The sequence below is a fragment of the Thunnus thynnus genome, chromosome 9, assembly GCF_963924715.1.
Source record: "Thunnus thynnus chromosome 9, fThuThy2.1, whole genome shotgun sequence".
In the NCBI taxonomy this organism is placed as follows: domain Eukaryota; kingdom Metazoa; phylum Chordata; class Actinopteri; order Scombriformes; family Scombridae; genus Thunnus; species Thunnus thynnus.
In genome coordinates this window covers 3,381,994-3,409,477 of record NC_089525.1, presented here as the reverse complement: position 1 = coordinate 3,409,477, position 27,484 = coordinate 3,381,994, and the positions used below count along the sequence as shown (strand labels likewise).

General features: G+C 40.9%; 2 protein-coding genes across 6 annotated transcripts in view; one reads left to right on the top strand and one right to left on the bottom strand.

Moving 5' to 3' along the window:
* uvssa (UV-stimulated scaffold protein A) overlaps positions 1–16,757 on the top strand; it is a 41,485-nt gene extending 24,728 nt beyond the window's left edge. For 4 of the 5 annotated variants that reach the window (XM_067598540.1, XM_067598541.1, XM_067598538.1 and 1 more), the window contains exons 9-15: positions 145–256; positions 7,216–7,435; positions 8,449–8,577; positions 8,684–8,867; positions 9,024–9,135; positions 15,725–15,899; positions 16,103–16,757. In XM_067598540.1, the coding sequence (XP_067454641.1) occupies positions 145–256; positions 7,216–7,435; positions 8,449–8,577; positions 8,684–8,867; positions 9,024–9,135; positions 15,725–15,899; positions 16,103–16,196 (1,026 nt within the window). In that variant the 3' untranslated portion in view covers positions 16,197–16,757. The remainder of the gene's footprint in view (positions 1–144; positions 257–7,215; positions 7,436–8,448; positions 8,578–8,683; positions 8,868–9,023; positions 9,136–15,724; positions 15,900–16,102) is intronic. The other variant, XM_067598542.1, reaches the window with a different exon arrangement.
* Positions 16,758–18,777: 2,020 nt separating this feature from the next.
* nkx1.2lb (NK1 transcription factor related 2-like,b) lies at positions 18,778–26,916 on the bottom strand. The gene is made up of 3 exons (XM_067598340.1): positions 26,124–26,916; positions 23,859–24,075; positions 18,778–19,988 (listed from the first exon to the last, which is right to left on the bottom strand). The coding sequence occupies exons 1-3, from the start codon at positions 26,436–26,438 to the stop codon at positions 19,243–19,245; spliced, it is 1,278 nt and encodes a 425-aa protein (XP_067454441.1). The 5' UTR covers positions 26,439–26,916; the 3' UTR covers positions 18,778–19,242.
* Between the last annotated feature and the right edge of the window lie 568 nt (positions 26,917–27,484).

Below are 27,484 nucleotides of genomic sequence, written 5' to 3'. Positions count from 1 at the left end.
GACACTGTTATTGATCTCATGTGGCTATTGAAGTTTAGCTCTGGATCCATGATTACCAAGATTTCTGCATTTCAGGCTTATGCTACATCTTCCATCCTGACCCTGAACACCTTTCAATGTTCTACCTTACCTCCTCTTCCTCAGGTTAAAGCTTCTTCAGATGGAGAAGGCAGTGATGATGAAGATGATTTTGATGAAGTTCCAGAGAAAGAGGGATATGAGCCACACATTCCAGAGCATCTCAGAGCCGAGTATGGTTAGTTCAACCACACACGCACACACACACACACACATGCACTGCTCAGACCTACACACATGTGGATAAATAGTGAGGTCAAGCTACAAAAGAAGACCTGCTGCTGCTGTAATCTTTTAAGATTCACACACACATTCAACAAACAAACACACACGCACACACACACTTCAAAGAAGCAGCATTCAGCTGATTAAGAGCAGCTAAAGGGCTTCTTAAATAGGTTAATTTATAGAACTATGGTTAAAGACGTGTGTGTGTGTGTGTGTGTGTGTGTGTGTGTGTGTGTGTGTGTGTGTCCAAAAAGGCCCTAGAAACTAAAAGGAAAGCCACTCGTCCCAACCACAGCCAGGCTAACATGTGGTCTGATATTTGTTCATGGGGTCTGGTCATGTCTGATATGATGGATCTGATACAATTTGATTAGTGACACATGTCTGTTTCCATTTTCATGCTCATTTGCTCAGTTTCGCTTACATTCAGAGTAGAGTTATTTTCATTATTGATTTTCCTGATTAATTGATTAGTTGTTTGGTCAATAAAATGTCAGAAAATAGTGAAAAATGTCAATCATGGTTTCCCAAAGTCCAAGATGACGTCCTCAAACATCTTATTTTGTCCCAACCAACAGTCCACTATCCAAAGATATTCAGTTTACTGTCACAAAAGACTAAAGAAACTAGAAAAAATTCACATATGATAAGATGAAAGATGATAGAATTTTGACTTTTTTTTCTTAAAAAATGACTCAAAACAAATAATCAATTATCAAAATAGTTGTCTCATGCGAGACACTGTTTTGTGGGCCTCTGCAGATGGTGCGTGAGCTACAAGCATGCACAGAGGCGTTAATGCTCAGTGTGTTGTTCATTGCAGTATTTTCTGAATCACCACAAACAAAATATTCTTTGAATAAGTAAGAAGTCAATGAGTGTTACCAGAAGAATGTCATTATGCATCATGGATACACACACTGCCCTGGAACTCATCATTGCTGAGGAAGAATCTATCTGCTTATTGCTATTACAACTACAAAGTCGACACAAGAGGAGATGTTCTGTCCGTCCCTTACATGCAGAGAGATGTGTGGATGGGGAATATAGCTGTATAATGAGGCTGATGGGTGCTATCGATGAGGAAATGCACCTCCGCATGTCCATATGTGGTGTGCACCTCCAAAAATCCGGGGGGGGAACGACCAAGCGCCGCATTTGCAATTTGTAGAGCCTTTGCGCTCAACGTGAAAGACGTGATGACGTCATTTTTGGCGCACGCACCCTCGTGCCGGGGTCACTGCATCAAGCATAAACCTAGCTGCACCCTCCTGTCTGAAAGTCTGTGCTGACCAGCTGGCTCCCACATACACATGGATCTTCAACAGATCACTGCAGCTGTATGAAATCCCCTCCCGCTTCAAATGCTCCAATTTCATCCCGGTTCTAAAGAAACCCTCCATCACTGGACTAAGCAACTACAGGCCCATCGCCTTGACGTCTGTGGTCATGAAGTCCTTCAAGAGACTGGTGTTGACCTACCTGAAGGACCATCACAGACCTCCATGCTGGACCCCTTGCAGTTTGCCTACTGGGCAAACAGGACAGTGGATGATGCAGTCAACATGGGAAGGCACTACATCCTGCAACACCTCGAATCCCCAGGGACGTATGCAAGGATCCTGTTTGTAGACTTCAGCTCAGCCTTCAACACCATCATCCCAGAATTCCTCCTCACCAAACTCACCCAGCTCACTGTGCCTGCCTCCTGTCAGTGGACCACAAGCTTCCTGACAGACAGGAAGCAGCAGGTGAGGCTGGGAGAAATCACATCCAGCACCCGAACAGTCAGCAATGGTGTCCCTCAGGGATCTATGCTCTCCCTGCTGCTCTTCTCCCTCTACACCAACAACTGCACCTCAGGAGACCCGTCTGTTCAACTCCTGAAATTTACAGACGACACAACACTCGTCGGCCTCCTCTGAGACGGAGATGAGTCTGCATACAGATGTGAGGTTGAACAGCTGGCCCTATGGTGCAGACGCAACAACCTGGAGCTGAATGTGCTCAAAACTGTGGAGATGAAAGTGGACTTCAGGAGGATCCCCCAATCACTGCCACACCAATTTTATTATTATTTTTGTCTGATGTCTGAAATGCAGCACAATCTTGTAATGGAGACAGGTATTTACTTTTCCTCTATGTATCTTTGATGGACTTTATTCTGTCAAGACATCCATTTACCTTCACCACAGACTTACCACTGTGTCCATATGAGTGGCTGTTACAGTGTTGTTCCCTCCTGCACCGTGGCTGCATTGGACTTGTATGGATCATGTCTAGCCTGCAGGCAGCATGGTAGGTTAGAGGTCAAATGTTCAGGTCATTAACCAACTGCCTGCTCATCTTTATTGCTATGTCAGCTCCACAACAACATGTTCTTTTCCTAAATATTAGATGGAATTTAAATGCTGTTAATATCATTATCAGCAACTATGTAGAAGCTCCAGGCGACAGTAAACACTAAAACTCTGACGGTGCTGCTCTGTCAGCCATATTCAATCGTCTCGTCATCACTCATACAGATTCATATGTGAACTTTTCTGTGTTTATGTGTGTGTCTCTATTTATGTGTCTGCGTTAATGACACCATAACAGAGCATGTTGTCGACAGTGCTGTTATTGCTAGGTCAGCCATGCTGTTGTGGCTGCGAGGTGCCCTTTGACCCCTGGCGAGTACTCCTCGCCAGCCTCCTGAGTCATTACATTACACTGAGCCTCTCCTTTACCTGCAAGCCCATTCCTCTCCCCTCCCACCTCCCTCCATTACTAATCAATTAGACGCTAAAGTAATTAGATTGTATCTGATGTGCCCAAAACAGCTTTGTGTGTGTGTGTGTGTGTGTGTCAGGGTGATTAGTGGCTGGCTAGGTAATGATCTACAGGGGCCATACCAAATTAACAATGCAACCTCTTTAATGAGCCCCTATTAGCCCTGCACCCAGATTTTACCACCCACACACTTGCACAAACACACACACACACACACACACTAGCTTGATATCCTGCTTGAAATATAAAGAAATACATAATCCTGTTTAGACTTGGCAACAAATTGATATTTATTTTCGCAAATGAGCACTTTTTGTGCTCGTATGGAATAGCACCTCTCAGTATTTTTGGTCAGTCCATTTTTCTGACTTCTCTACTCTGCCTGACACTCTCAGTTCCAACCCCAGAAGTCTCAGTCATGCCCTAAAGCAGCTGGGTCCTGTGGTTCTTTTAACAATTGTGACTAAAGCAGGAGTAAATATTGCATTTGTTCAGGACTATTTGCAGCCGCGGAACAATACACATTTGGTGTGCTTTGGTGTGGAGTATTTAATGTCACAATGAAACAGAATTTTGTGTCTTTAGCTTCTGCACTGTGACACTGCGTCAACACAGACACCTCTCACCTGTGTTGTTAGATCTGGAAGAGAATGCGGGAGAGATGAATAAATCAGACCTCAACCACATTCTTTTGGAAATGAAAACAAAGATTTTTCCCACTGATATCCAAACACACACCTCCTCCTATGATATTGCTCTGCTAGTTACTACGACCCACAAGCAGTCAGGTGTGGTTTTATATGATGGGTGTAGTTAGCTAGTCAGCCCAAATCACATTTGATTGGATCCGTTTATATAACTGCCCCTGAGTTCAAGATTAGTCATCAAATATAAGAAAATGTTTTACAGGAAGAGAAAAGACAGGGTTTTTACAAAAAAAAGAAAAGCTAAGCTAATGAAATTGGTTGTATCTGTCTTGTAAAAAGTATTGAAACTCATCCAGGATAATACACATCTTTAACAATAATTAGAGAAATGTGTAGCAGCATGCATGGAGGAAAAGTGAAAGATGTAAGATAGTAGGTCAGCATTCATAACAGCAACCTTTCAGACCAAAATCACTTCATTTTACTGGAACTGCCTTGATCCATGGATTTTATTGCAAATCATATAGACAGTATAAACTGATCCAAATTATAACACAGTAGCTCACTAAGTATTTACAACACTAACATGGAAAAAGGAACACTGATAATTGAGACAGTGATTATCTGTACCAAAGGAATCAGCACGACTTAAAAAGGTCTCAATTCAGAGTTATAAGGTTTGATATTTTTCTGTTCTTCAGTATATCATTGTTCTCTTTTGGTTTCTGTCTGTCTTCCTCTGACTCTTTTCATCTTAGGCAATGGAACACATTTAACATTTCTCTACATTTCCTCTCGGCTTCCTTTCCTTTCCATTTTTTCCAGTGTTGGTTCATTCAGAGAAAGCCTGGCTCTGCTCTTTTCCCTCCTCTATTTCCTCCCTTCCTCTATCTATATCTCTTCCCCCTCTCTCTTCTCTCTTTCCTCGCCTCTGTCCTGTTCTGTCATTCTGATTATCAGTCCTCTTATCCCTCTCTCTGCTGTCAGGACACTATCTCTCTCTTTCTCAAATTAACATTTTAATTACAGGCCCTGCTTAACCCGGGAAAATCAATACCTCTTTCCGCCTTTCCTCTCTCTCTTTCTCTCTCCCTCTCTTTCCCTCAAACCCCCTTAACCCCCTTTTTCTCTCTCTTTCTCTAACAACCACCCTCCTCCCCACCCACTCACTCACACACACACACAACTATACACATTTCCTCCCATTGATCTGTGCGTCTTAACATCCACAACATCCAGACAAACCCCTGCCATTTGGCGGTTTGAAAAAAGCAGATTGAGTCTGTATTTCACCACCTGATGGAGAGAGAGAAGGAGGGATGATGGAGGGGGAGAAGGTGAGGTGAGGTAGAGTGAGGTTGGGGTAACAGGCAATCACTTGACTATTGACATATTTGGTTGTGTTTTAAAAAAAAAAACTCTTCTTTGAAAACTGAACAGTGAAAACATTATTGTGAGTGCATGATGTGCAACAAACATCTCACCATCTTAAGCCTTTTACACAAAACTATCAAGAAGTAATAAAAGGCATTAAAAACATGTTAACCTAGAGTATATTGTAGGACTCTATTAACAAGGACATAACCAGGATTTTAGAAATACTGACCCTAACCCCTTAATCCTAACCCTAACCCTAACCCCCTAACCCTAATCCTAACTCCAACCCTAGCCCTAACCCTGGCCCTAACCACTCTGAGATCATTTTGACCAGAAACCTAAAAGAAGGTCTCCTATTTTTTTTTAATTACATGGATTTTTCAATATTCAATTTCACTGCAATGTCACAGTTTTTAAAAAAATGTCCCAACTTGCAGTTGGAAATGGGAAGCAACAATGGTCTCCTGCAGCAAAGTCCACTTTTGCTATCTAGCCAACCCACCTCCTCCTAATACGATGAAATCAAAATATATATTGACGTCATGTGAACTGCGTTATTTCCCCGGTCATAATTACAACAGCCACTAGACGGTGTAAACGTAACTATAGGTTGTTTTTGCCGGCCTGAATTTTAGACCTATACTGTTATTTTGTCTTGTGCGGATGGGCAGACTCTTTAAGGTGTTGTCAGAATTCTGCTGTTTGTTTGCTTTCTTACATCCATCTGAGACACACATCTGTGTGACGGTGGATCCAAACCTTATTGTGAATGACCACTTGACCATGAATTCAATGAAATGCTATGAGTTTGAAACTGCTGCCAGTAGATCTCTTGTAAAGACCAGTTTCTTAGTTTAATTGAAAACCAGGCCAGTATTTTGGCACCTGGTCAGACCAGCCAGTAAAGTGGCTAGTCTGAATTTTTTTGTGTTTTAATTGTTGGCTCACTAACCAAATAGAAAAAAAGAGTTAAAAAGCTGTACGGTGTGGATCATTTGCGTAGTCTAGCATAGCAGTGATTGAATCTCTGAAGCATCCAGGTCAGCCTTAATAATGTGTGGGATCAGCATGTTGGCAGCTCTCGGCTTACTGCCTTCCTCTGATCTCACTTGCGGTGTGTGTGCATGGATGTGTGCATTTAAGTCCTTCTCAAACCCCAGAGACCCTGGTTGACCCAGAGTTTGACCACACACACACACACACACACACACACACAACTTGTTCTGGAGGTTTTGGTGCATATTGCCGCTGCTCTCTCTTTATTCCTGTAAGTTGGCTGTTTTATGGTCTGATAAGAGACAAATATGTCATTGCTAGAGTATACTATGCTAGTGGTCTCGCTCTATGGATGATAATGTCTGTCTGTTGGTCTTCAGGACCAGATTGAAATATCTCAACAATTATTTTATGGGTTGCTATGAAATTTGGTACAGACATTCATGATTCCCAGATGATCTACCCTAATGATTCTTTGACTTTTCCTCCAGCACCACCATGAGTTTGACATTTGTGATTTTTAGTGAAATGTCTCAACAACCATTGGATGTGTTGCCATGAAACTGGGTTTATACATTCATGTCCCTATAGATGAATAATAATAACTTTTTGTAACTGGCACCATCATCAGATCAAAGTTTTAATTTGTCCAATATTTTAACTTAACTAATGACATTCCCATCATCCTCAGCTGTATGTTGTGTTTAGTGCTTATTAGCAAATGTAAGATTGCTAAACTTTTTACCTGCTAAACATCAACATTGTCATAGTAAGTTAGTTAGTATAGTATAGTATGGCTGTAGACTTGTAGTTTTTGTTTATAATGACCAGATTGCTATGAAATTAGGCATGAACATTCATACTCCCCAGAAGATAAAACTGAATGTCTTTGGTGACCTTCTGATCATCCATCCTTCAAGTCCAAATTTCCTTTAGACCAAAATGTTTCAATAAATTTCCTTTGATCTGAGTCACCTCCTGTCATTTCCTCTTAATCTTTCCTCCATAAAAAATGTGCCACCAATGGAGATTCAGACTTTTAGAAGAAGAACAGATGTGGTGTGTTACATTACACTTACACATTCATATCTTAACTTCTTCTTGTCTTTGTCGGCAGGTTTGGATCCCTCTCCTTCTACCTCAGCAGCACCCGTCACAAAAAAGACTCCTGCTAAAAGACCTGCTGCTCCAGCCCCGCCCCCGCCCCCGTCCTACTCTTCCTCCTCTTCCTCCATCAGGAGACTAAAGCGACTCATGGAAGAGGAGGAGGATCCAACCTGTGCTGCTGCCACACTGCGCCTCCTCAAACAGAACATCCCTCTGCCAGCAGAATCCAGGTAACAAGTTCTCTACTGACCTCAGTTCCACCACCTTTAACCTCCTCCTAACCAGACAGCACATGTGATCAGATACTGCGCCTATTTAGCTGCAGCATAGTCACTGTGGCTGTTAAACTCACATTGTTGTATTTAACAGTCCCTTCAGGAAATTGCAATTTTGGAATCACAATAATTAACGTAAATTCAGGAAATCTCCACAATATTTGCGAGAGTTTGCTAAATTACTCTAACTTTTCAGCATGACATGGTCAAATCAACAGACCACTTGTGATTTGAATCAGTTGTTGCATTTCATGTCGTGGTTACTTATGTGATCGCAGCACATTCAGCAAAGATTCAGACGCATTCAGGTGGAAGATGGACAAATCTCACCTGCCAACAGAAATGATGCCACAGACTGAGCAAAACAATGAGGTTTAATTCAGTTAGTGAGAAGAATACAAGTTGATGTTGTTCAGACAGCAAAGATGGACATAATCTACCTCAAACATAAACATGGCACTTTGGAAATTAAACTATATTTTGATGTTAATAGATGTATTTTAATGGCAGTATTGACTGATTCTATTTGATGCTAATATTGAGGTGAAAGTTTATTAAAGAAAGACTTTTAAATGGAACTCAAGGACAGTATTTTCTTTTTTTATATAACTTTGAGCCCATTGTTGTCATGTTCAGAAAATAAATTATCACTGAAATATAGTTGTTACTGTGATATGCAGTATGCTTTTTATCAAAGGAAGAGATTACATGACTTTTAATTGGTAGCAATTTTTAAAAAAAAATTCCTTCGAATGCAATTTTTCCTAATTTCCTGCAATTTTACCTCAAAAAGAGCACATAAAACATTGCATTGTATTGCATTTTGAGATGCATTTTTTGAGACAAGCCGCTGCAAAATCAAACATTTTTGGCTGCAATAATCACAACAAAACTCACAACACGAAATCCTGGAGGGACTGAATTGTTTCTGCATGAAGCTGGTTTAACTCTCCCTCCACGTCCTCCAGCAGCTCCTCTGGTCCCAGTTCATCCCAGTCCACTTCAGACCAGAAGGCTGTTGATGCTCCAGTGGTTCCTTTCGGTTTGGACCTGTACTACTGGGGCCAGGAGCAGCCCAATGCTGGCAAGATCATCAAGTAAGACACTTTAAACACACACACACACAGATAGCAATAAAAAAGTCATGAAGGGTCTTAAATTTGGCTTTCTTAAACTTGTGTAAAAAGTGTGATCCCTCTGCAGGTCGGCCTCACAGCATCAGTTCTGGGTTCCCATTGACGTGGAGGAGGAGGTGGAGAACAAGGAGCTGCTGGCGGAGAGCAAGAGCAGATACATCTCCTTCCCTGGTAGCTTCACTCCTGTCAGCCATTACTGTAGAGCACCGCTGGGCAACGGAAAGCTGTGTCAGAGACAGGACCGGCTCAAGGTATCCGCACACACTCAAAGGGATTCTGTCTGTTTACACATAAATATCTAACACATATGAAATATATCATTGTTGTTTGTCGACATTGCCAAGCCCAGTGATCAGCCCTCATACTGTAGTTAGTGTGTGTTTGAGCTGTGACTGTGTCTCCTCCAGTGTCCTTTCCACGGGCCAATCATCCCTCGAGATCAGGAGGGTCGACCCTGCAGGCAGGAGGACCGACTCAGAGAGGAGAAGGAGGAGAGGAGGAAGAGAGAGGAGCAGCCAGGTGAGGAGTCACACACACACACACACACACACACACACACACACATGTAACTGCGTTAAGTGAAACAAGTTGCAGAGCACATTCTAAACAGTGAAGAGTTGCTGCGTATAACAACGTATAACACTGATAAATTAGCCTGTACCGAGTGTCAAATGTCATTTTTGACTTATGAAACAGCAGTTTGATGATAAAAACCTGTAACTCAAGGTTCACTTACTAGCTTTTTCAGAGCTTCCAGCTTCCTTTGTTCACTTCTCTTGAACAAAAAAAAGAAGTAAATAAATTAAGGTATTTTAGACAAGAAAAAAAAACTTTACTCAAGGTCCACTTCTATCTTTTTCTGGAGCTTTCAACCACATCTCACAGTCTTCTTTAGTGGTGAAAGCTCTGGGAAAATCTAATAACTAAAGATTGGGTTATTTGCCAAAAAAAAGTGATCAGACAGGATCCGCTGAGGAAGATTGTGGACCTTGAATTGAAGATTTTTCTTGTCAAAAGTATATTTACCGCCATTGGTCCTCAGAAATGGTTGTGATGTAAATGGATGTGGAACAAACAATAAACAAACAGTTAGTAAAGCAATATAACAGCCTGCTGTGTCGTAATAGTGGATTGTACACTTTATCAGTGTCTGTGTTTGTTGTTGGAGAGAGTGAGAGTCACCAGTCTGCAGGATGTCCACCAGCTGCCTGCAGTGTCTTGTTAACCACCAGCTTTGTGTGTGTGTGTGTGTGTGTGTGTGTGTTTGTGTGTGTTTGTGTGTGTTTGTGTGTGTGTGTGTGTGTGTGTGTGTGTGTGTGTGTTTGTGTGTGGCCATGGCATGCAGTCCAGTGAGTTGTGAAATAGCATCTTTTGTTACCAACTACACTATCGATCCACGAGTCAATCTCACACCTACACACACACACACACACACACATACACACATAAATCAATCTCACAGTAGGGGGGACAGTGGCCTGAATGAGTTGATGGGCCATTGGCCTCAGCTCCCTCTACCTATTCAGTCACACATTCACACACATACACAGCAACACACACACAAGCATACAGTGAGGTTAAACAGCCAGCAGTGAGGGACATTGTAAAGGTCAGCTGAGACCAGTTTCCATAGTGACAGACATGAGGCTAACATGGCTGTTGTTATTTGGAGACTTGAAGGTTTTTTTTAGTTTGGATAGTGTTTACTGAGTGTGTGTATGTCTTTGGTCATGGCTGCACACACACCTCTGTATCCTGTTCAGATTATAACTCATAACTTGTTCAACATGTCTGACTCAGTGAGAGTGCACAGACAGGAGGATCAAACATGTTTTTAATTCTTTTGAATCATGTTTTTATTGTGTTCCAGTCAGCTCTACTTCTACAACGATCAGTTTTCAATGACTTTTATTGACCTCTATCGGTGACCAATAGGAAATCAGCCAACATCAATAGATTCATCTCCCACCACTTCCGTTCCTTTTGTTTCCTGGTTTATGGTCGATTATATTTGACATAAAAATCTAATGTTTTGATGATAGAGACAAAGCTAGCTAATAAAAGCAGAGATCACATGAAAAATGCCCTGAGGAGAGATGGACCATAACATCTTCTTTATTTCCTATTCTTTTTTTTATTTATTTTCATATTCTTTTTATGTTATCTTATTTATTCATTAATTACTATTATTTTACTATATTTATTTTTTGAGAAAGAGTCGCTATTTCAAAAACACGTGATGTCTCAGAGGATGACTTTTAAAGGCTCATACAAGTGTTTCTAGTTTTTCTACTTTAGTTCATGCACTCGTCACTGATCCTTTACCTCACTATTATCTGTTTTCCAGAGCATGCTGTAGTGTTTCAGATTCATTTTTAAAAGATTTTGTGATTAGCCCCCTTTATATGATAGTTTGACAGTATCAAGAGTCAGGAAACACAGGTAGAGGAGGGAGTTGATGACACTAAGGGAGCGTCTGGGATTGAACAGGGAACTGGTTCATGTCTTGAACCACTCTCCCACCAGAGTACCCATGTTTTAGATTTCTTAATGTGTTTTTGATACCTTCCAGACGCTCTTCTGTGTATTTTGAAATGTTCTTACTGTATGTATATGGTTGTATTATTAGTATGTTGTGTTGAATGTTGCCCTCTCTGGAGCACTATGAGCTCACCAAGGAAAATTCCTGACATTTGTTGTAACGACAGTAAAGTTAAATGAACCTTTTAACTTGCTTTGGTTAGGTAATTAATGGCAGTGAACATCATGTCTGCCTTTAGTGCTAAAATTACATTCTTAAAACTGGATTACACACACAGCGATAACATAACTTTGACAACATGAAAACCAAATTAAAGAACCGTCGTGACTTTTAGATTGTTGGTTTACGTTGCAAGAGTGAGCTGATGAAGTGAAACTCCCGACAGAGATGCTTCCACCACACTGACTACAGTCAGCAGTGTAGATAGGTGGGTGGGAAGCCAGTGAGGGATAATGTCATTGGTCATCTCACAGCTACAGGAGACACTAGTGCAGCCAGGGATATCATCAACCTACTGATGAGGCTCATGAAGCTCCTCACTGACTGAGGAAAAGAAGCAGGTGGTGTCAGCCATCAGAGGAAGCACATGGCTGTCTACTCTCTCTCCAGGACAGCAGTGAGAGCTAGCGGCAACAGGGATTCAGGGGGGGAGGGAGGAATTCTCCCTCACAATGTGGTAGAAAAGGGAAAAATATCTCTTAAAAAAACTGGCAACAAAGTAATCAATCCCCCACAAAACTCTACACAATAGTTGGAGACTCTTGAAACATCATTTTACGATACCTGCAAAGCAACATATTCTTTCTTAGTGTGCTTTTAGTTGATGGATTGCCATGAAATGTAGATCAGATATTCATAGTCCCTAGACGTTCTAACCATTTTAGGGATATGAACCTGTGATATATCTCAACATTTACTTGATGGATTGACACAAAATTTGGTTCAGACATTCATGGTTCCCAGAGGATCTACCCTAATGATTTAGGTGATCCTCTGACTTTTCCTCTAGCGCCATCACGAGGTTGAGTTGTTTATTGAAATGTCTAACTTTTGGATGGATTGCTGTGAAATTTGGTTCACACATTCAAGTTCCCCAGAGGATGAATTGTAATAACTTTGGTCTCCTGACTTTTCATCACATGACATGTGGCTACAGTTTGACACTTTCCTTTGCCGTTCAACCACAAGGTGTGTTTTTTTCCCAGATTTTTGCTTCTTTCTTGTTATTATTCTCCACTTGTATCTGATCTTAATTAGGGCTTAAAAGTCTCCAGAGTGATGTTGGATGAGTCACACACACACACGCAGTCCTACCAACCATCAGAGTCCATGCAGCTGACTGACAGAGTGGGATGAGAGGAACTGATGCTATGACACTCTGCTACTATAGATTCATTCTTTCTCACACACACACACACACACACACACACACACACACTCTGTGCTTAGCGGCGCGTAGCTGAGAGACGTCTGAGCAAACCAAAGAGCCCAGATGCCTTAGTGGATGTGTGTGTGTGTGTGGCCTGCCCCCTGCCCTGCTCTGACACACACACACACACACACACTCACACAGACCCCAGCTGGATGGGCTAAGAGGTGTTGACAGAGAAAAGAGCCCCGCTGCAACACTGATTAAATTCAGAAGACTGGCTTTCTCCTCATCTTTCTCTGATTTCTTTTTTCTTTTTCTTCTTTTTTCTTTCGTTCCGGTTTCCCTCTCATCTTATTTTCTTTTGTCCATTTTTTTTTTTCTATTTTTCTTGTATTTGTTCTTCCTTTTGTTGCTTTCTTTTATCTTAAACTCCTCTAAGATCACAACAACAAAGTAATGGAGGACACACACCTTCAACACACACACACACACACACACACACACACAAACACACAATGTAAATGCAGCTGCTCCTCTTTTAGCAGTAATGATTCTCCTAAATACACCAGCTGCTTTTCAATTACTGCTCTTCTCTCTCTCTCTGTGTGTGTGTGTGTGTGTGTGTGTGTGTGTGTGTGTGTGTAATGAGGGATAGTTGAAGGTCTAGTCAGACCCAGGGTCAGACGGGCTGATTAATAGAGACACACACACACACACACAGAGCCGGGGTCAGTGTTTTGACAGAGTGGAGAGCCCGGCTTCAATCCCATCACAATCACAGTGTAATTACTTTGCATTACTGCAGGTTTATCTCTAATTCCACCGCAGTACGTCATTAACTAGAAGTGTCTCTTCGTTTAGACCGTCATTACTCTGCATTACAGCCGCTTTTACTTTATCGCCCAGAATTATGACATTACACTTTTCATTAACACCGGAATTGGATCCAAATGAGCCTGTACTACACACTGTTTACTACTTATGGTGTGTAAAACTGTGCATTATGAGCTCATTTATGTTATCAGCTGTAATTACTTCATTACACTCTGCATTAAAATGACTTTTTGTTCAAGTTTCAATTCCAGATTCGTGGCAGTGAGAGAGAGTAGCTGTTTGAGTTCATTACGTAGAAACTCCATCAGCTGACACACACCCAGCTGCTCTGTGATTGCACCAAAATAAAGAATGACTGACTTTTTAGACAAGTTGGGACTTTTTGAGTAGATTCAATATAGTCTGAAATGGGGCTGGAAAATATGTTGAATTAATGCAGTTAGAACACTTTTCTGTTTTGCAAAGTGTCTAAATAATGAAAATCTAGATATTACACTATGCACAAAAAAGTAATGTAGATGCTAGCTGCTACATTAGCCGTTTTGAGTCACGACTGTCCTGTAAAGTATCACGTGATAAGTTACACTACATGCACACCTGTCACAGTTTACGGGACTGTGGTGAATCCAGGTGAGAAGCTGTCTCTGGCCGTCTCATAGTTAATGTAACGGTCTCATCTATGAGACTGGAAATGACTCTACACGCTGATCTGAGCTCTTGGTTTGTGTTAGTTGACAAGGAATCATCTCTGGTTACAATAGTTGAAGTGATGGGAGTTGACTAGCGTTGGTGGCTGATGATGATGATGATGACTGGAGATTTTCTATATTTTTCTTATTGTTAATAAATCTCATGTTTGGATCCAAACCAACAATGAACTGATCTACTAACAAGTATTGTGTTTGTATTCAAAGTCTGATATATCTGATTCCTCTGTGCTGTAGACCGCTGTTGTTTTTCAAAAACTATTAAAAACACATCAATTAGCCACACTGCTGCACAGGGTGACATGTTCCTTCATCCATGAAGACAGTGGTGACTGTAGCTTTAGAAATGAGTCCAAAGAATGAAAAGTGTTAATATTGTAACCTGCTACTCCACATGTGTGGAAACACGGTTCTGTTTCACTAGCTTGTTGTGCTGCATATCACAACCTCTTGACTTTGACTGAAGTTCTCTGAGAAATTTATTAGGGCTGCAACTAACGATTATTTTCATTATCGATTAATCTGTTGATCATTTTCTCAATTAATTGATTAGGTTTTTGGTCCATAAAATGTCTGAAAAATGTTGATCACTGTTTCTCAAAGCCCAAGATGACATCTTCAAGTGTTTTGTTTTGTCCACAATGCAAAGATATTCAGTTTACTGTCACAGAGGACTAAAGAAACCAGAACATCTTCACATTTGAGAAGCTGGAACCAGAGAATTCAGACAGTTTTTCTAAAAAATTTTTTTACAAATAATTATCAAGATAGTTGGTGATTAATTAAATAATTGACAATCGTAATCATCTAATCGTTGTAGCTCTATTAATAATGTAGTACAAAGTGAAGAGGTTGTGATATGTGGTGTCTGCTGAAACTGATTATTAAAGTGGATGCTCATGTTCTACTTAGTTGAAGCATCTGACACTGACAGTCAGTAGCAGTGTGAGATAACCTGTATTTGATGCAAAATGATGACAACCTGGCAGGTGATGGAGTTCTTTGATAATTCTTGCTCAACTGTCTAAAAAAATAGGATTCAATCCTGCATTTCACATAGAAACAAAAATCAACTCAAATCATGAATCAACCCCAAGCTTGAAAAAAATTCCATTTTTGGGCCATATCACACAGCCCTAGTGTGAAATATTTTAAGGAATAGTATCAACTTCAGCAACAGCAGTTATGACTTTCCTGCCACAGCTGCTGAGAAGATGCTTTTTTGCAGTATATTGTTTGCTTCAGTTTTACTGTAAGTCTCAGTTTGTCACTATGCTGTATAATTCATTTTAGCACTTTATTTTGATTTTGTTTTACAAAAACATATATTGTTTCAGTCACACTGACTCAAACTGTCATATTTAGCAGATAAAAGTAAAGACCTCTTGTTTTCATGGGTTGTCTCTGCTGTTCTGTAGCAGTTTCTAGTCTAATCATTGATGGAACTGTTGATGGATTTAGTCCCTCAATCATTTTCTGTCTCCAACTATGACTCAGCACTTAAAGATGCTTTAAAATAAAGCTGGCCAGACACAAGCACCAGTATTGTTGCACCTGCTGACACTGTGACAGCGTAAAAAACTCTCAGACAGAACAAGCTTTAGATACAGATACATTCTACTGTCTTCTTCTCCCTCACTGTTTTTGTCGTAGACTGGCGGGATGCAGAGCTGATGCAAGACATCGAGGCGGCAACAGGAGAAGACCTGGGGTCTAGCAGAGTGGGTAAAAAAGGGAAAGGGAAGAAGAAGAAATACCCCAACCTCAGTGATCTGAAGCAGAGCGCCAACACGTCCCGCTCCAGACTGGAGAGAAAAGTCTTCAACAAGTACGTCACTTCCTGCCTCTCAGAGAACGACATTCTCTAGAAGCTCAGACTAATAGTTTGATTTTTGTAGAGCTAGAACTTGCACCTTGAGTATGATCTGTAACTTCATAGATGATCCTTAACCATCTATATGCAACGCCGTGTCTCATCAGCACAACTGCTTTTGGTTGTGAAGATTTTAACGTTGTTCTTTCTCCTTGCAGGAGCTCCATGCGCAGAGTAGCTGACGCGATGAGTAAATCTGACAGGAGGAAACACGACAAGTTCTCCAACCAGTTCAACTACGCTCTCAACTGACCTGCAGTCAGATCGGCTGAAGCGGAACAGAGCGAGTTTTAATGGGTTTAATTTATTGTATGTGAATCTGGTTGACAGAATGTGACTGAAATATTTTTGTAAAACTATGTTTAAACACTATGGTGCAGTCTGAGTTATTATACTGGTGTCTGATAAGCTTCCATTTGGTGTCTGATAAGCTTTCATTAAGAACTGTTCATGATGAAATGGACTAATATCAATGAGGGAATGTGTTGCCTTGTTGAAACTGAGTGTACATGTGCAGCTTCAGAGACATTTCTGATAAATAATGAAATATCAGAAAATTCAAATGAGATTTCTGTATTTAAGATGTGTTGTCCAAACAGTTGTGTTTAATATTGCCTTTCCTACCTGCCAAATCCACTTAACACTCTCGGTTTTGTACATCTGACTGAATTTCTACTCTACTACTGGTTTTTGAATTTGTTTCTTATTTCTTATATTTGGATTTTGAGGTATTAAAGACATGTGGAATTTCAAAATGTTTCAACAGGTTTCAATGATTTGTACCAGAAGTAAACTGTAAATCACTTTGCTCGGCCTGCTGTGTGTTTGTGTCTTTGTCCCGTCCTCCACTTTAATGAGAGTAATTCAAGGTTAATTCAGCACACAGACCTGCAGCACCATATCGACTAAGACTGACATGAAGCTGCTTAAGGAATAATTGAGAATGAATGTGAGAATGTGAATGTGTGAAAGTTGTGCTTTGTATTGCTGTTTCTCTCAGATCAGATTATCAGAGTGGAGAGAAGTAAAACCAGGACACAAAGATTATATGTTGGTTTCAGATGTCTACAAATCAACATGCACTCAATGTCAAGAAAAATAGTCACTCTGCCACTTCAGAAGAACTGCCTGCTGCTACATTAACACATACATGCAAAAGCAACTATATTTAAAGGGTCATTCCAGTGATTTAATATTGAAGTTCCATAAAGTTCACAAGAGACACATTTTTAAAAGAATCGTTAAATTGGAAGCAGCAGAGGTTGAGATATCCTGACTTTTAGTCCCTCATATGTGTTAAGCTCCAAAACCATTGGATACTACACTTCCCATAATGCAACCAATTCCTCCCTGCTGGTCTCGTCCATAGAGAAGCTCAGGGAACAGCTGGATGCTGCTCTTTAACAGAACAGGTCAGTTAACCAGACCCGACCAGTTAATCCCCATCTTTAAAGTCTTATCTCTTGTAAAACCAGAAATACTGCTTGAAAACACTTCTGATAAAGCATAAATCTCACCTTTGTGTCTTAATCAAGTTTTTGAGTGCGGTGTCTTATTCTTCTTGTTACTGGCCCCTGAGGGCAGAAAGTGGAAAACACCCACTGGATCCTGACATGAGAACCAAGATTGTAGTGTGTGTTTTTCCTCCAATGACCACAAGAGGCAACAATGGGCACACTCAAAAATATACTGAAATTGTGATCTCACAGATTTGCATGATCACTGTTATTTATTATTATTTGTGATCTCAGTGACGTTCAATGTATGGAGCAGAATAAAACACACCCCAAAATATGTGCTGAGAGGGAGGAGACGGTTGGCTCTGGGAATGAAAAGTAATGGGCAGTCTATGGCACAACAGGTTACACAGTCCTGCATTTGGGAAACAGCAGTGGACTGTCAATGAGTGGACAATTATCATTTGCTCTGAGTCCCACCTGTAACTGCAGCACCATGATGGCAGACTGAGGGTGGTGTAAACAGTGGGAGTGCAGGTTGGTGAAGTGTCGGCCATAAACACCTGTAACATTCATCTACGGCCATCATGGACCCCCAACAGCCCTGCAGCAGCCCACCTGGAATTTCTCACCCCCATTGGTGGAAGAAGTCCTCAGTTCAGTAACAGTACTAATACATTAATGTAAAAATACTCCATGACAAGCAAAAGTTCAGCATTCAAATGTATGTAAAAGTATATTATCAGTGAAAACTACTTCAAGTATTGAAATATAAGTACTTGTTTGGCTTAAAAATGTCCACAGTGACTATTATATATTAAATATGACATTATTAGATTACCAGTACTGCTGTAGCTGCTTGAAGTAGTGCTACCATCCAGTGGTTCCCAACCTAGGGGTCTGATCCCTCCAAAGGGTCACCAGATAAACTGAGATGATTCGCAAAGTTTTGCAACACAAAGTATTCATTTCCTGGACTTTTCTCTCATCTTTTTTGTGAACTTTTGGATAATTTGACCTTTTTGAGCCTCAGACAGATGAATAGACAGATAAGAGAACAACTCAGACATCTGAAAAGTTACAACAGACCCCAACTACATGCTGCTTTTTTGTACCAGGTCACAAGCTAAAAAGGTTGGAACCACCGGTGTAATCTATGTTGTATATGTTGTAATTTATGAATAAATGATATGTTTTGAGGTAAAATCTTGAACTGAAAAGTAACTAGCAACCATAGCTGTCAGATAAATGTGCGCAGGAGCTTCTTCCTGTTAGAAGACGGTGCTAACAGATTATTACCATGACAATAAACTCACTGGGCTGCTTTTCTCATGTTTCATTGTCATTATTTTAATATCAAAGACGATACCATGTGAGCTGAGGATTCAGTACATCCAAGGATTTCATGGAAACTGTCAACAAATTCAATAAATAACAGAAACAGTCCAAATGAAAACGATCACAGCTGGAGTTACAGGTACTTACAATAGATCAAGCCATTCCTTAAGTCATAAATAAACATTCAATATTCATACAGACTTTTTTTGAAAAACAAAGAAATCAACTATTTGTCTATTACTTAGTTTAAAACAGCATTCAGAATATGGAGCTAGAACATAGATTTATGTACAGTTTCTGGTAGATATTCACATTCTATCAAAATAATCCGTTGAAATTAAAGCCTTCAAATGTTGGTAGTAAAAAGGAGAGCTGAGCACTGACAGTCTGTCTGCTGGTCTGCAGTTCATTCATACACTGAACATTTCATCCTCTCTGGGCTCAGAGTGTGTGAGTGTGTGTGTCTGTAGGTTTGAACCCCTGTGTACTTTGTGTGTGTGTGTCTACAGGTGTGTGTTGTAAAAGGCGGGCGCAGCGTAGCTCTGTGTCCCCAGCATGAAGGGGGACAGGACGTGGCTGGCGGTGAGGAAAGGCAGCTGGACCAGGCTGCCGGCGGGGGGGTGATGGTGGCCGGCGTAGCCAGCGTGCATGGCTAGGTGCCCGCTGACAGGAGGGGACGGGCTGAGAGGGCTGAGGCTCCCCAAGCCACCTCCTACACCTCCCCCACCGCCCCCTGGTCCTCCTGCTCCGCCGGTGGGGGCGGAGGTGTCTGCTCCTGGGTTCTGTTTCTTCCACTTGGTCCGGCGGTTCTGGAACCAGATCTTGACCTGTGTCTCAGTGAGGGAGAGCGACAGCGCCAGGTTGAGCCGCTCACACACTGACAGGTAGCGCGTGGACTTGAACTTGTTCTCCAGCGCAACCAGCTGCTCGTAGGTGAAGGCAGTCCGGGCTCTACGGGGCTTCCCTGACTTGGAGTCCGAGCCAGAGCGCTTCCTCTTGGGCTTGCCCTGCGAGCCCTGGCCCCCGTTGCTCTGGGCGTTGCTGATCTGGCCTGTGGAGCCTCCTCCGGGGCTCTTGGCGTCTGTGGTGGGGTCCTGGTGGCTGTGCTGGCTCAGACCTCTGTCTCCATTACTGGGCAGAGCTGAGCTGCTCTCCTCACTGCTGTAGGGCCCGTCTGCAGCCTCTGAGTCTGGGGTCCCAGATCTGTGGTAGTCATCCTCATCTGGGCTTCTGTATACAAAGCCTTCCTCTGGAAATAACACATGACAAAGAAAATGTAACTTTGAGATCCATTACATGATCAGATTTTATCAGCAGTGTGTGTTAAGCTGCAGTTCCTACAAACTACTTGAAATGAAGTCTGTCTCCAACAAAAACACACGGAACCTTTGAGCTTTTCCACATCACAATGAACAAAGTAGAAATTGTCTGATGGCTCGCAAAGACAGAATCTTCCTCTAAACCCACAGCCCAATTAACCTTTAGAGGACTTGGGGTCAAAAATGAGCTTTGCGTACCTTTTGATCCACTTCCTCCCACTTTCTACTGTGCTCTGTGTATCAGGTACAGAACACATGGCAGACTATACCAGCCAGCAGTTTTTTTTTTGTTGTTTTTTTTTTTAAATTTTACCTTTATGTCCCAGAATCTCTGCTCCAAATTTGCAGTATGTCAAGCAGTTTGTGGTAATTTGATTAAACACAAGTATATTTAGAAGTATGTACCATGTAAGCATAAAACTGCAATATTAAATATATTGAATCTAGATTTTGACACAAGGCCCATTTACAGACAAGGCCTGAAGATCTGGTAAAATATCAGCAGATTTAAAGCCCTTTAATGAACCGTATACTGTGGTATACTGTGCTGCTTCAGCTGCATGTATTACTCATCATATTACAGCACACTGATCCTGCTGTGAATGTGTTTGTTGCCCACTTTGCCAGGTTTGTGGAAAGTGTAAATGATTGCTGTACGGTTAATATTATGAGCGGTTCTTAAAGATTACATATATATATATATTATATATAAGATCATATAAATATATAATATATAATTGGTACACTGAGAAGTAACCTAACAAGACAACATAAAATATAAAAAAATACAAATAATACTAAGTTAACAGTTGGAATGAAGTTGGCAGTGTGGAAATGAACAACAGTAAATCACAATAAAAATCACTGAAGCCTTCTTCTTCTTTAGTGTTTAATACATTATTTAAGTGCAAATCAAATCATTCAAACTTTTAAAACATCTCCTCCAGAGGAACTAATCACCCAAATAATCAAAGTCCTTCATAAAACTATAAATGTCTCTGCTGTTATCAACCAAACATTTAAAGATTGTTCAGTTTAGTCATACTCTGCTCTCAGTAGCAGGGCCAGATTAACACAGCAGGGGGCCCCTGGGGTAGAAATGAGCGGTGGGCCCCTATTGAGCCCAGGTTCCCCCCACTCTATGTGCACAATGTACATATCCTATTGTGTTTAAGTACCAGTATGAGATCAGTGGGCATACTGCTGCACTGTGTTATCAGTTATTTTGTGATATTTTGACTAAACACACATTTACAGAGGAATATACGTCATGTAAGTATAATATCAAAAATATTAAAACTAGACTTTGACACAGAGCCATATACGACAGGAAAATCTAAAGGCATCTTAACACGTTTATTATTTCACTCTATACTGTGACTTTCTTACCAAACACATTTTCATTTCATCAGATTAACTAACTGCCACACACTGAATTCAGAGCTGCTCACTGATCACAACAAACAACAAAAAAATGACCTTAAAGTTGAAATAAAGCCTGAAAATACAGGAGTTGCAGTTGCATTTTATAAAATATATTTAAAGTGTTTCGTCATTAATTTGTTGACTTTTAATGAGTGGTTTCCACCTCCAGCATACACCTGCTCTCCACCCACAACATCATGTAGCAGGAGGCCTGATTAACCTGACTACAGTAAAACAGAAACAGTACAACTAGTAAAAACATAGAAAACTTTTCAGCTCTCACAATTGAAAGAAAAGAGCTTCAACAGTTAAAGAAAAGAAAATTGCAGGTTTACAGGAAGAAAAAAACAAAACAAAACAGAAATACACCACTTTTTTTTTTTTTAGCTGAAAATCAAAATTTTAAAAAAGACTGAATCCACATTTATTTATTGGCCATTTTTTCTTTTGAGGTTGCCTGCAAATTTTAACAAGTGGCTTCAGATTTTTTTTTTCTCATGAAACTTACAGGCCTGCTGTTTGACATGTAAAAAATTGTTTGAATCATAGTCTGTATTTACATGAGCCCCAGAAACACACACACACACACACACACACCGAACATTTGATCTCTAATATTCTACTTAATTTCATTATTTATTATTTATTTAGAACGACATTTCTTTGTATAGTTTTACTCTTGTTTGTTTTTCAGTGTGTTGGACACACACATGTCCATTAGAATATTAATGAGTGCAGCCTACAGAAGCTGTCAAACACACATACAGAAATCATCCAAATTCAGCTCTATTTATTTAATGTTAACATATTCAGATTATATAACACTAATGTATTTATTATTCTTCAGTCCGACTGAAAACTGCATTTAAAAATGAGGATAATCTCACAGTGTGTTTTATGAGAGAGTTTTGAATGGTTAGGATCAGTGTGATTATCAACATGATCTTCGCTACAAGCTGAATAAAAATGTTCGGGAAAAATTCAGTGGATTAAAATAAATAGTGGGTTTTGATTTTTCTAAATATCTACCAATATTCTCTGCTTTAGTTTTTATTTGATAAAAACATTTTTCTGCAGACTGAACCTCAACAGATTCAGTTCTTGTTATTTTTTACAGTATATGCGCGTGTCTGTTTTATTAAAATGTGTTAAAAATTTAAACGTGTATTTTTGTACTAAGAAAAAAGTGTGATGTAAATAACAAACGTCAGAAAAACCGAGTAAAAACACAAAAAAAGAAGAAGAGCGGAGAAAAAAGATGAAAAATACACTAATAAAGCGATTTATAAGACAAACAGCAGCAGACGTGTATTTACCAGCAGAGTAATATCACAGAGAGAAAACACAGCTGATTGGAGCTAATGAGTTTAAATAGAGGCTCACACACACACACACACACACACACACACACACACACACACACACACACACACACAGTACAGACTGCTGGTTGAAACAGATATTCACCAATCAATAATACCGATCACACACACACACACACACACACACACACACACACACACACACACACGGACCGCAGCCAATTACTTTGTGTCTTTTCCTTTTCAGCTCGGCTTCAATTAACAGTGAGGAGTTTTTTCTTTGTCAGGGAGCTAACTACTGACAATGAATGTTTTATTCTTCTTGTCTGAAACACACTTAGACTACAGCTTTGCTCTTTTATCTTTTTATCTCTTTTTAATCTTTGAATTTGGATTTCGAAAACGCGACTCTAAATCATTAAGACGCTTCCTTTTTTAATATGGATTATCAGTGTGTCAGTGTGTGACACTATTAGAAGATTCTTCTTATCATTTGGGCCTAAACGCACTACAGGTTTGTGTCTGACTCATTAGTGAGCAGGATTCAGACAGTTCCTCTATGAAAACAGACTCATCTAAGAGATGAGCGCTCACTGACATCACAGATTATAGCTGCAGGCTATAATAAGACATATTGATATAATAAAAATAAAAAGAATGCAGTAACAAAAGTCACAGCAGATTGTTTGAATGGGACATAGAAAGAAAAGAATTAGAGAAGGAAAAAAAGTCGAGCGATAGCCTAAAGCAGCAGGTCATGTTCAGTGAGACTGAGTGTAAACAGAAGAAGTGGAGTTAGCTATAATGCTACACTATTAGCAAGTACAAATAAAAACTATGAAAATATACCGGAATTCAATGAAACGAAATTGATAAGAAGAATTAATAAATATTTAATAAGTTAACTTTAAAGATGTTCCGACAGAGAAAGAAAACGGGGGCACGTGAGGGGTGAGTGGCGGGTAAATAAACGGAAATAAAAAGAAAACAAACAAAGAAGAGTAAGTGAAGAGCCCGGGTTTAAAGGTTAATTCCATGTAAAATAGGACTTACTGCTCTGGTATTCCTCAGCACCGTAGCAGCCCTTGCTGGGCTCGAGGCTGGGCTCGCGCTCCCCGGTTCCCGCTCTCCGGTTCTCTGCTCCGTACGCGCTCAGCTCGCGCTCGGCCCGGCTGGCTTGCTGCTGTCCGAGCCGCCGGCTGCTCGTGAACTTGTTTGGGTCCAGGATGTCCAAGACGGAGAAGGAGGTGGTCCGGTGCCCGGTAGGGCCCTGGCAAACAGCACAGCGGAATTATTCATTCACCTTCATGACCAGTCAGCTTCATGTGTTTCTTCTTCGGCTGTGAGAATGTGCAGTATGAGCCTCTGGATGTCTTTAATCTTCCTGCTCCCTGTTTGAAATTTTGTGGTTTTCATTCATTTTGAATGAGTTATGTAGGTCTATTTATTTACAATCATGTATTATAATGAAGCTATAACAGCCCACATAACACAATTATTTATATTAGCACAAAATATACAGTACCAGTCAAAAGTTTGGACACACTTACCATTTACTTGAATGAAAAAAGGTGTCCAGACTTTTGATTGGTACTATAGGCTAATAATAATTATATTAATAATGATACTACTACTACTATCACTGCTATTAATACTACCACTACTACTATTACTAATAATAATAGTCGAATAATATGTGTAATAAATAGCCGGCATCCTGAGAGATACAGTAATTACAGTAGTTTCCACAGTTGTAAGCAGTGTTAAAATACTGAAACAAAGTGTCACCGGCAGGCAAACAAACAGCAGTGTGAACAGCAAACATCACAGCCAATAAAACTAGTAATAAGTAAACTGTATTCATAAAGCAAACAGACACAACATGAACACAAATCTAGCCTACATTTCCTCCATGTGTCGGTCAGTAGGGTATCAGAAGACAAACGAATCAATTCCATTCTTATATTTATTTTATAGTGTAGTGGTGAAAGTGAAGAGTGTAAACGGTCCATAAAAGGCAGCAATATATATTCTGTATCATTCTTTTTCTGATTAGACGGAAATAACTTTATGCGCATTGTTTTTAGAGTTTAATAAAACATAAACTTATCATTCCCATAAAGGTCTCTATACCTTCATATAACGTAGAGCAGTTTGACCCCGCAGCCTGTGTGTATACCATGATGTAGATATGTCCAGTGAATTTATATCCTAAAGATTTATGTCAAGCCAAAAAGGTGGCCAAGTGCAGTGAGCAGATAAAAGGCGGTGCGGGGGCTCAGTGAGGCTTTCCCCTGCACTACATCCTGATTAGGATCATTCATTTATTAATGAGGCCAGTCTGGAGCATGTCGACATGAATAATCCCACATTAATAATATTATAATTCTCTCTCTTAATAATCCGAGGGGGCACGCGGGTGGGACCCAGGGGCCTATTAACATCTGATGATAAGAATAATCACACAATGCAACGATCAGAGCTTTGAGCAAGAGGAATAATCTTTTATTTCAGATACCGAGGAGTTCATAATAAACCTGGTGCTAATCTGCGACACTGAAATTAAATTTGTTTCTAGGATGAAGCCTAATTATGAGGAATTTTCCACAACGAAAAGGCCTACTTTTATTTAAAGTAGCCTAGTCTTTTATTAATAATGATAATCATTTATGGAATTTTCGTTTACCGATAATTATACAGCTAAAGGGAAGTATTACACATTGTTCCATGCAGTGAGCAGATTAAATAACATAACTCTGAAGCTGTAAAATTTACATGTAGCGTTTTCTTTCCGATTTTATTGATTCGCCAGAAAAAAGTTTGCATCTATCTTCCTCTCAGCTTTTATGGAAACTCGTTTATTGGTGTCGGTTCAGTTTATTTTTATTGTTTCTCATTATATTACCGAAGCAAATTGGCTGTTAAATTTACTGCTTTATCTTAATTAAGGCCTCATCTGGCAACACAGGGCCACATGACGTTTCACATGACATGACACAAAACTACACGAAACAAATAAAAAAAACCAAAACAAACAAAGCTTTAGTAGCTTTTTAGTCGGTACATTTTCGTTTTAATTCGTTTAATTTGCGCACTCTGGTGACCCTGCAATTCTGCTACTTTTTATGCAAACCTTCTCTCCTAAAATGTTTTCTTTTCATGCATATCTACCCTCTGCACTTATTCTGTTCCTGTTGTGTCATGTCCAATGATCCCACTTGATCTAATTTTATTTACACTCAGTGTTTCTTTAAGGTATCTGCTGCTACACTACACACACACACAGAAAGTCGGTGAAGTCTTGTCCCACTTATCTACCTGCTGTGGCGGGGCTAACACCGGGTTCGTCGGCGGAGGTTCCGTGTGGTTCTCCACGGCCTGAGCGTCTCTGCTCCCGGCCACCGCGCTGGAGAAGAGCCGCTTCTCCCCGGCAGCAGCTCCGTCCAGCATGTCTGCACTGTCCGGGCCCACCACGGTCTGGACCCCGTCCACTCCGGGCGCCGGCACCGCTCTGTCCCGGCTCATTACGGACTGGACCGCATCCGCCACGGGCCCCGGTGCGACTCTGTCCCGGCTTATAACGGTCTGGACCCCGTCCGTTCCGGGCCCCGGTACCGCTCTGTCCCGGTTCATCACTTTACTGTCCCTTTCCCATATATTAAGAATCCGGATTAAAATGCAGGAGCAGTGGAAAAAAGAAACAGAAACGGATTCAGACCAAACCGTTTTAACGGGACTGTGTGATATTCATGTCAAAGTAAGAACTTCACAGCACAGGACCGGTTAACGAGTCCCATCAGCATCCAGTCTGAGGTGATGTTCTCAGCCCGTTAAAGTTTCCCATGTAAGAGTCTGTAACTATACCGGATTACCGGACGCGGCCCCGTCAAAGTTTAAACTTGTTGTCTCTGTCTTCTTCTCTGCGGCTCTTTCCCTTCATCCTCCGCGTCCGCTGCAGCCACACAGCGTCTCCGGTGATCTAACGTCTGTCTGTCTTGTACGGCGCCGTTATCCCGTGTCTGCACGCACACATAAACAGCGCTCGGCGTCCCGACCTCCAGCCTCGCGCGCTCTGTCTGGTCACCGGTGGGCGCGCGCTCTAGCAGCCTGACAGGAGTTGAGGGCGGGACGGACTCTGATCTATCTCTCTAATAGTTAAACTAGCTCTCCCTCTCTCTCTCTCTCTCTCTCTCTCTCTCTGTCTCTCTCTGTCTCTCTCTCTCACTCCCCATTAGTTAAGTGAAGCCCCCTCTCTCCTCCCTCTCTCCTCTCTCTCAGCTCGTGCAGCTCTCAAAGCCTTTTTTGGTTTCTAGCCGGCCCCCTCGAGCACCCTCCATCATATACTCACATACTGTACGTCTCTCTGTGTGTGTGTCCCCGTCTCCCTCCTTATTTATGCATTCCTATTCACCTCTAAGGGTTGTAATTGGCTACAAATTAATCCCACTTCCACTAATAGTCTATTACGTATCTCGGAGCTGCGCGCGCGAGCAGCGGTCAGGGCCAGTCCGCTATCCGAGCACGAGGAGAAACAGAGAGACAGAGCGGGATGCGCGCGCTGGCTCCTCTCAACCTATATAGTCTGCTGAATTGAAAATGGTGTTAATTTGTTTACGTGTAAACAGAATTGAAATGTTAGCAGCTCTGTTGGCTCGCAGGTGAAACATTTAGACTTTGTA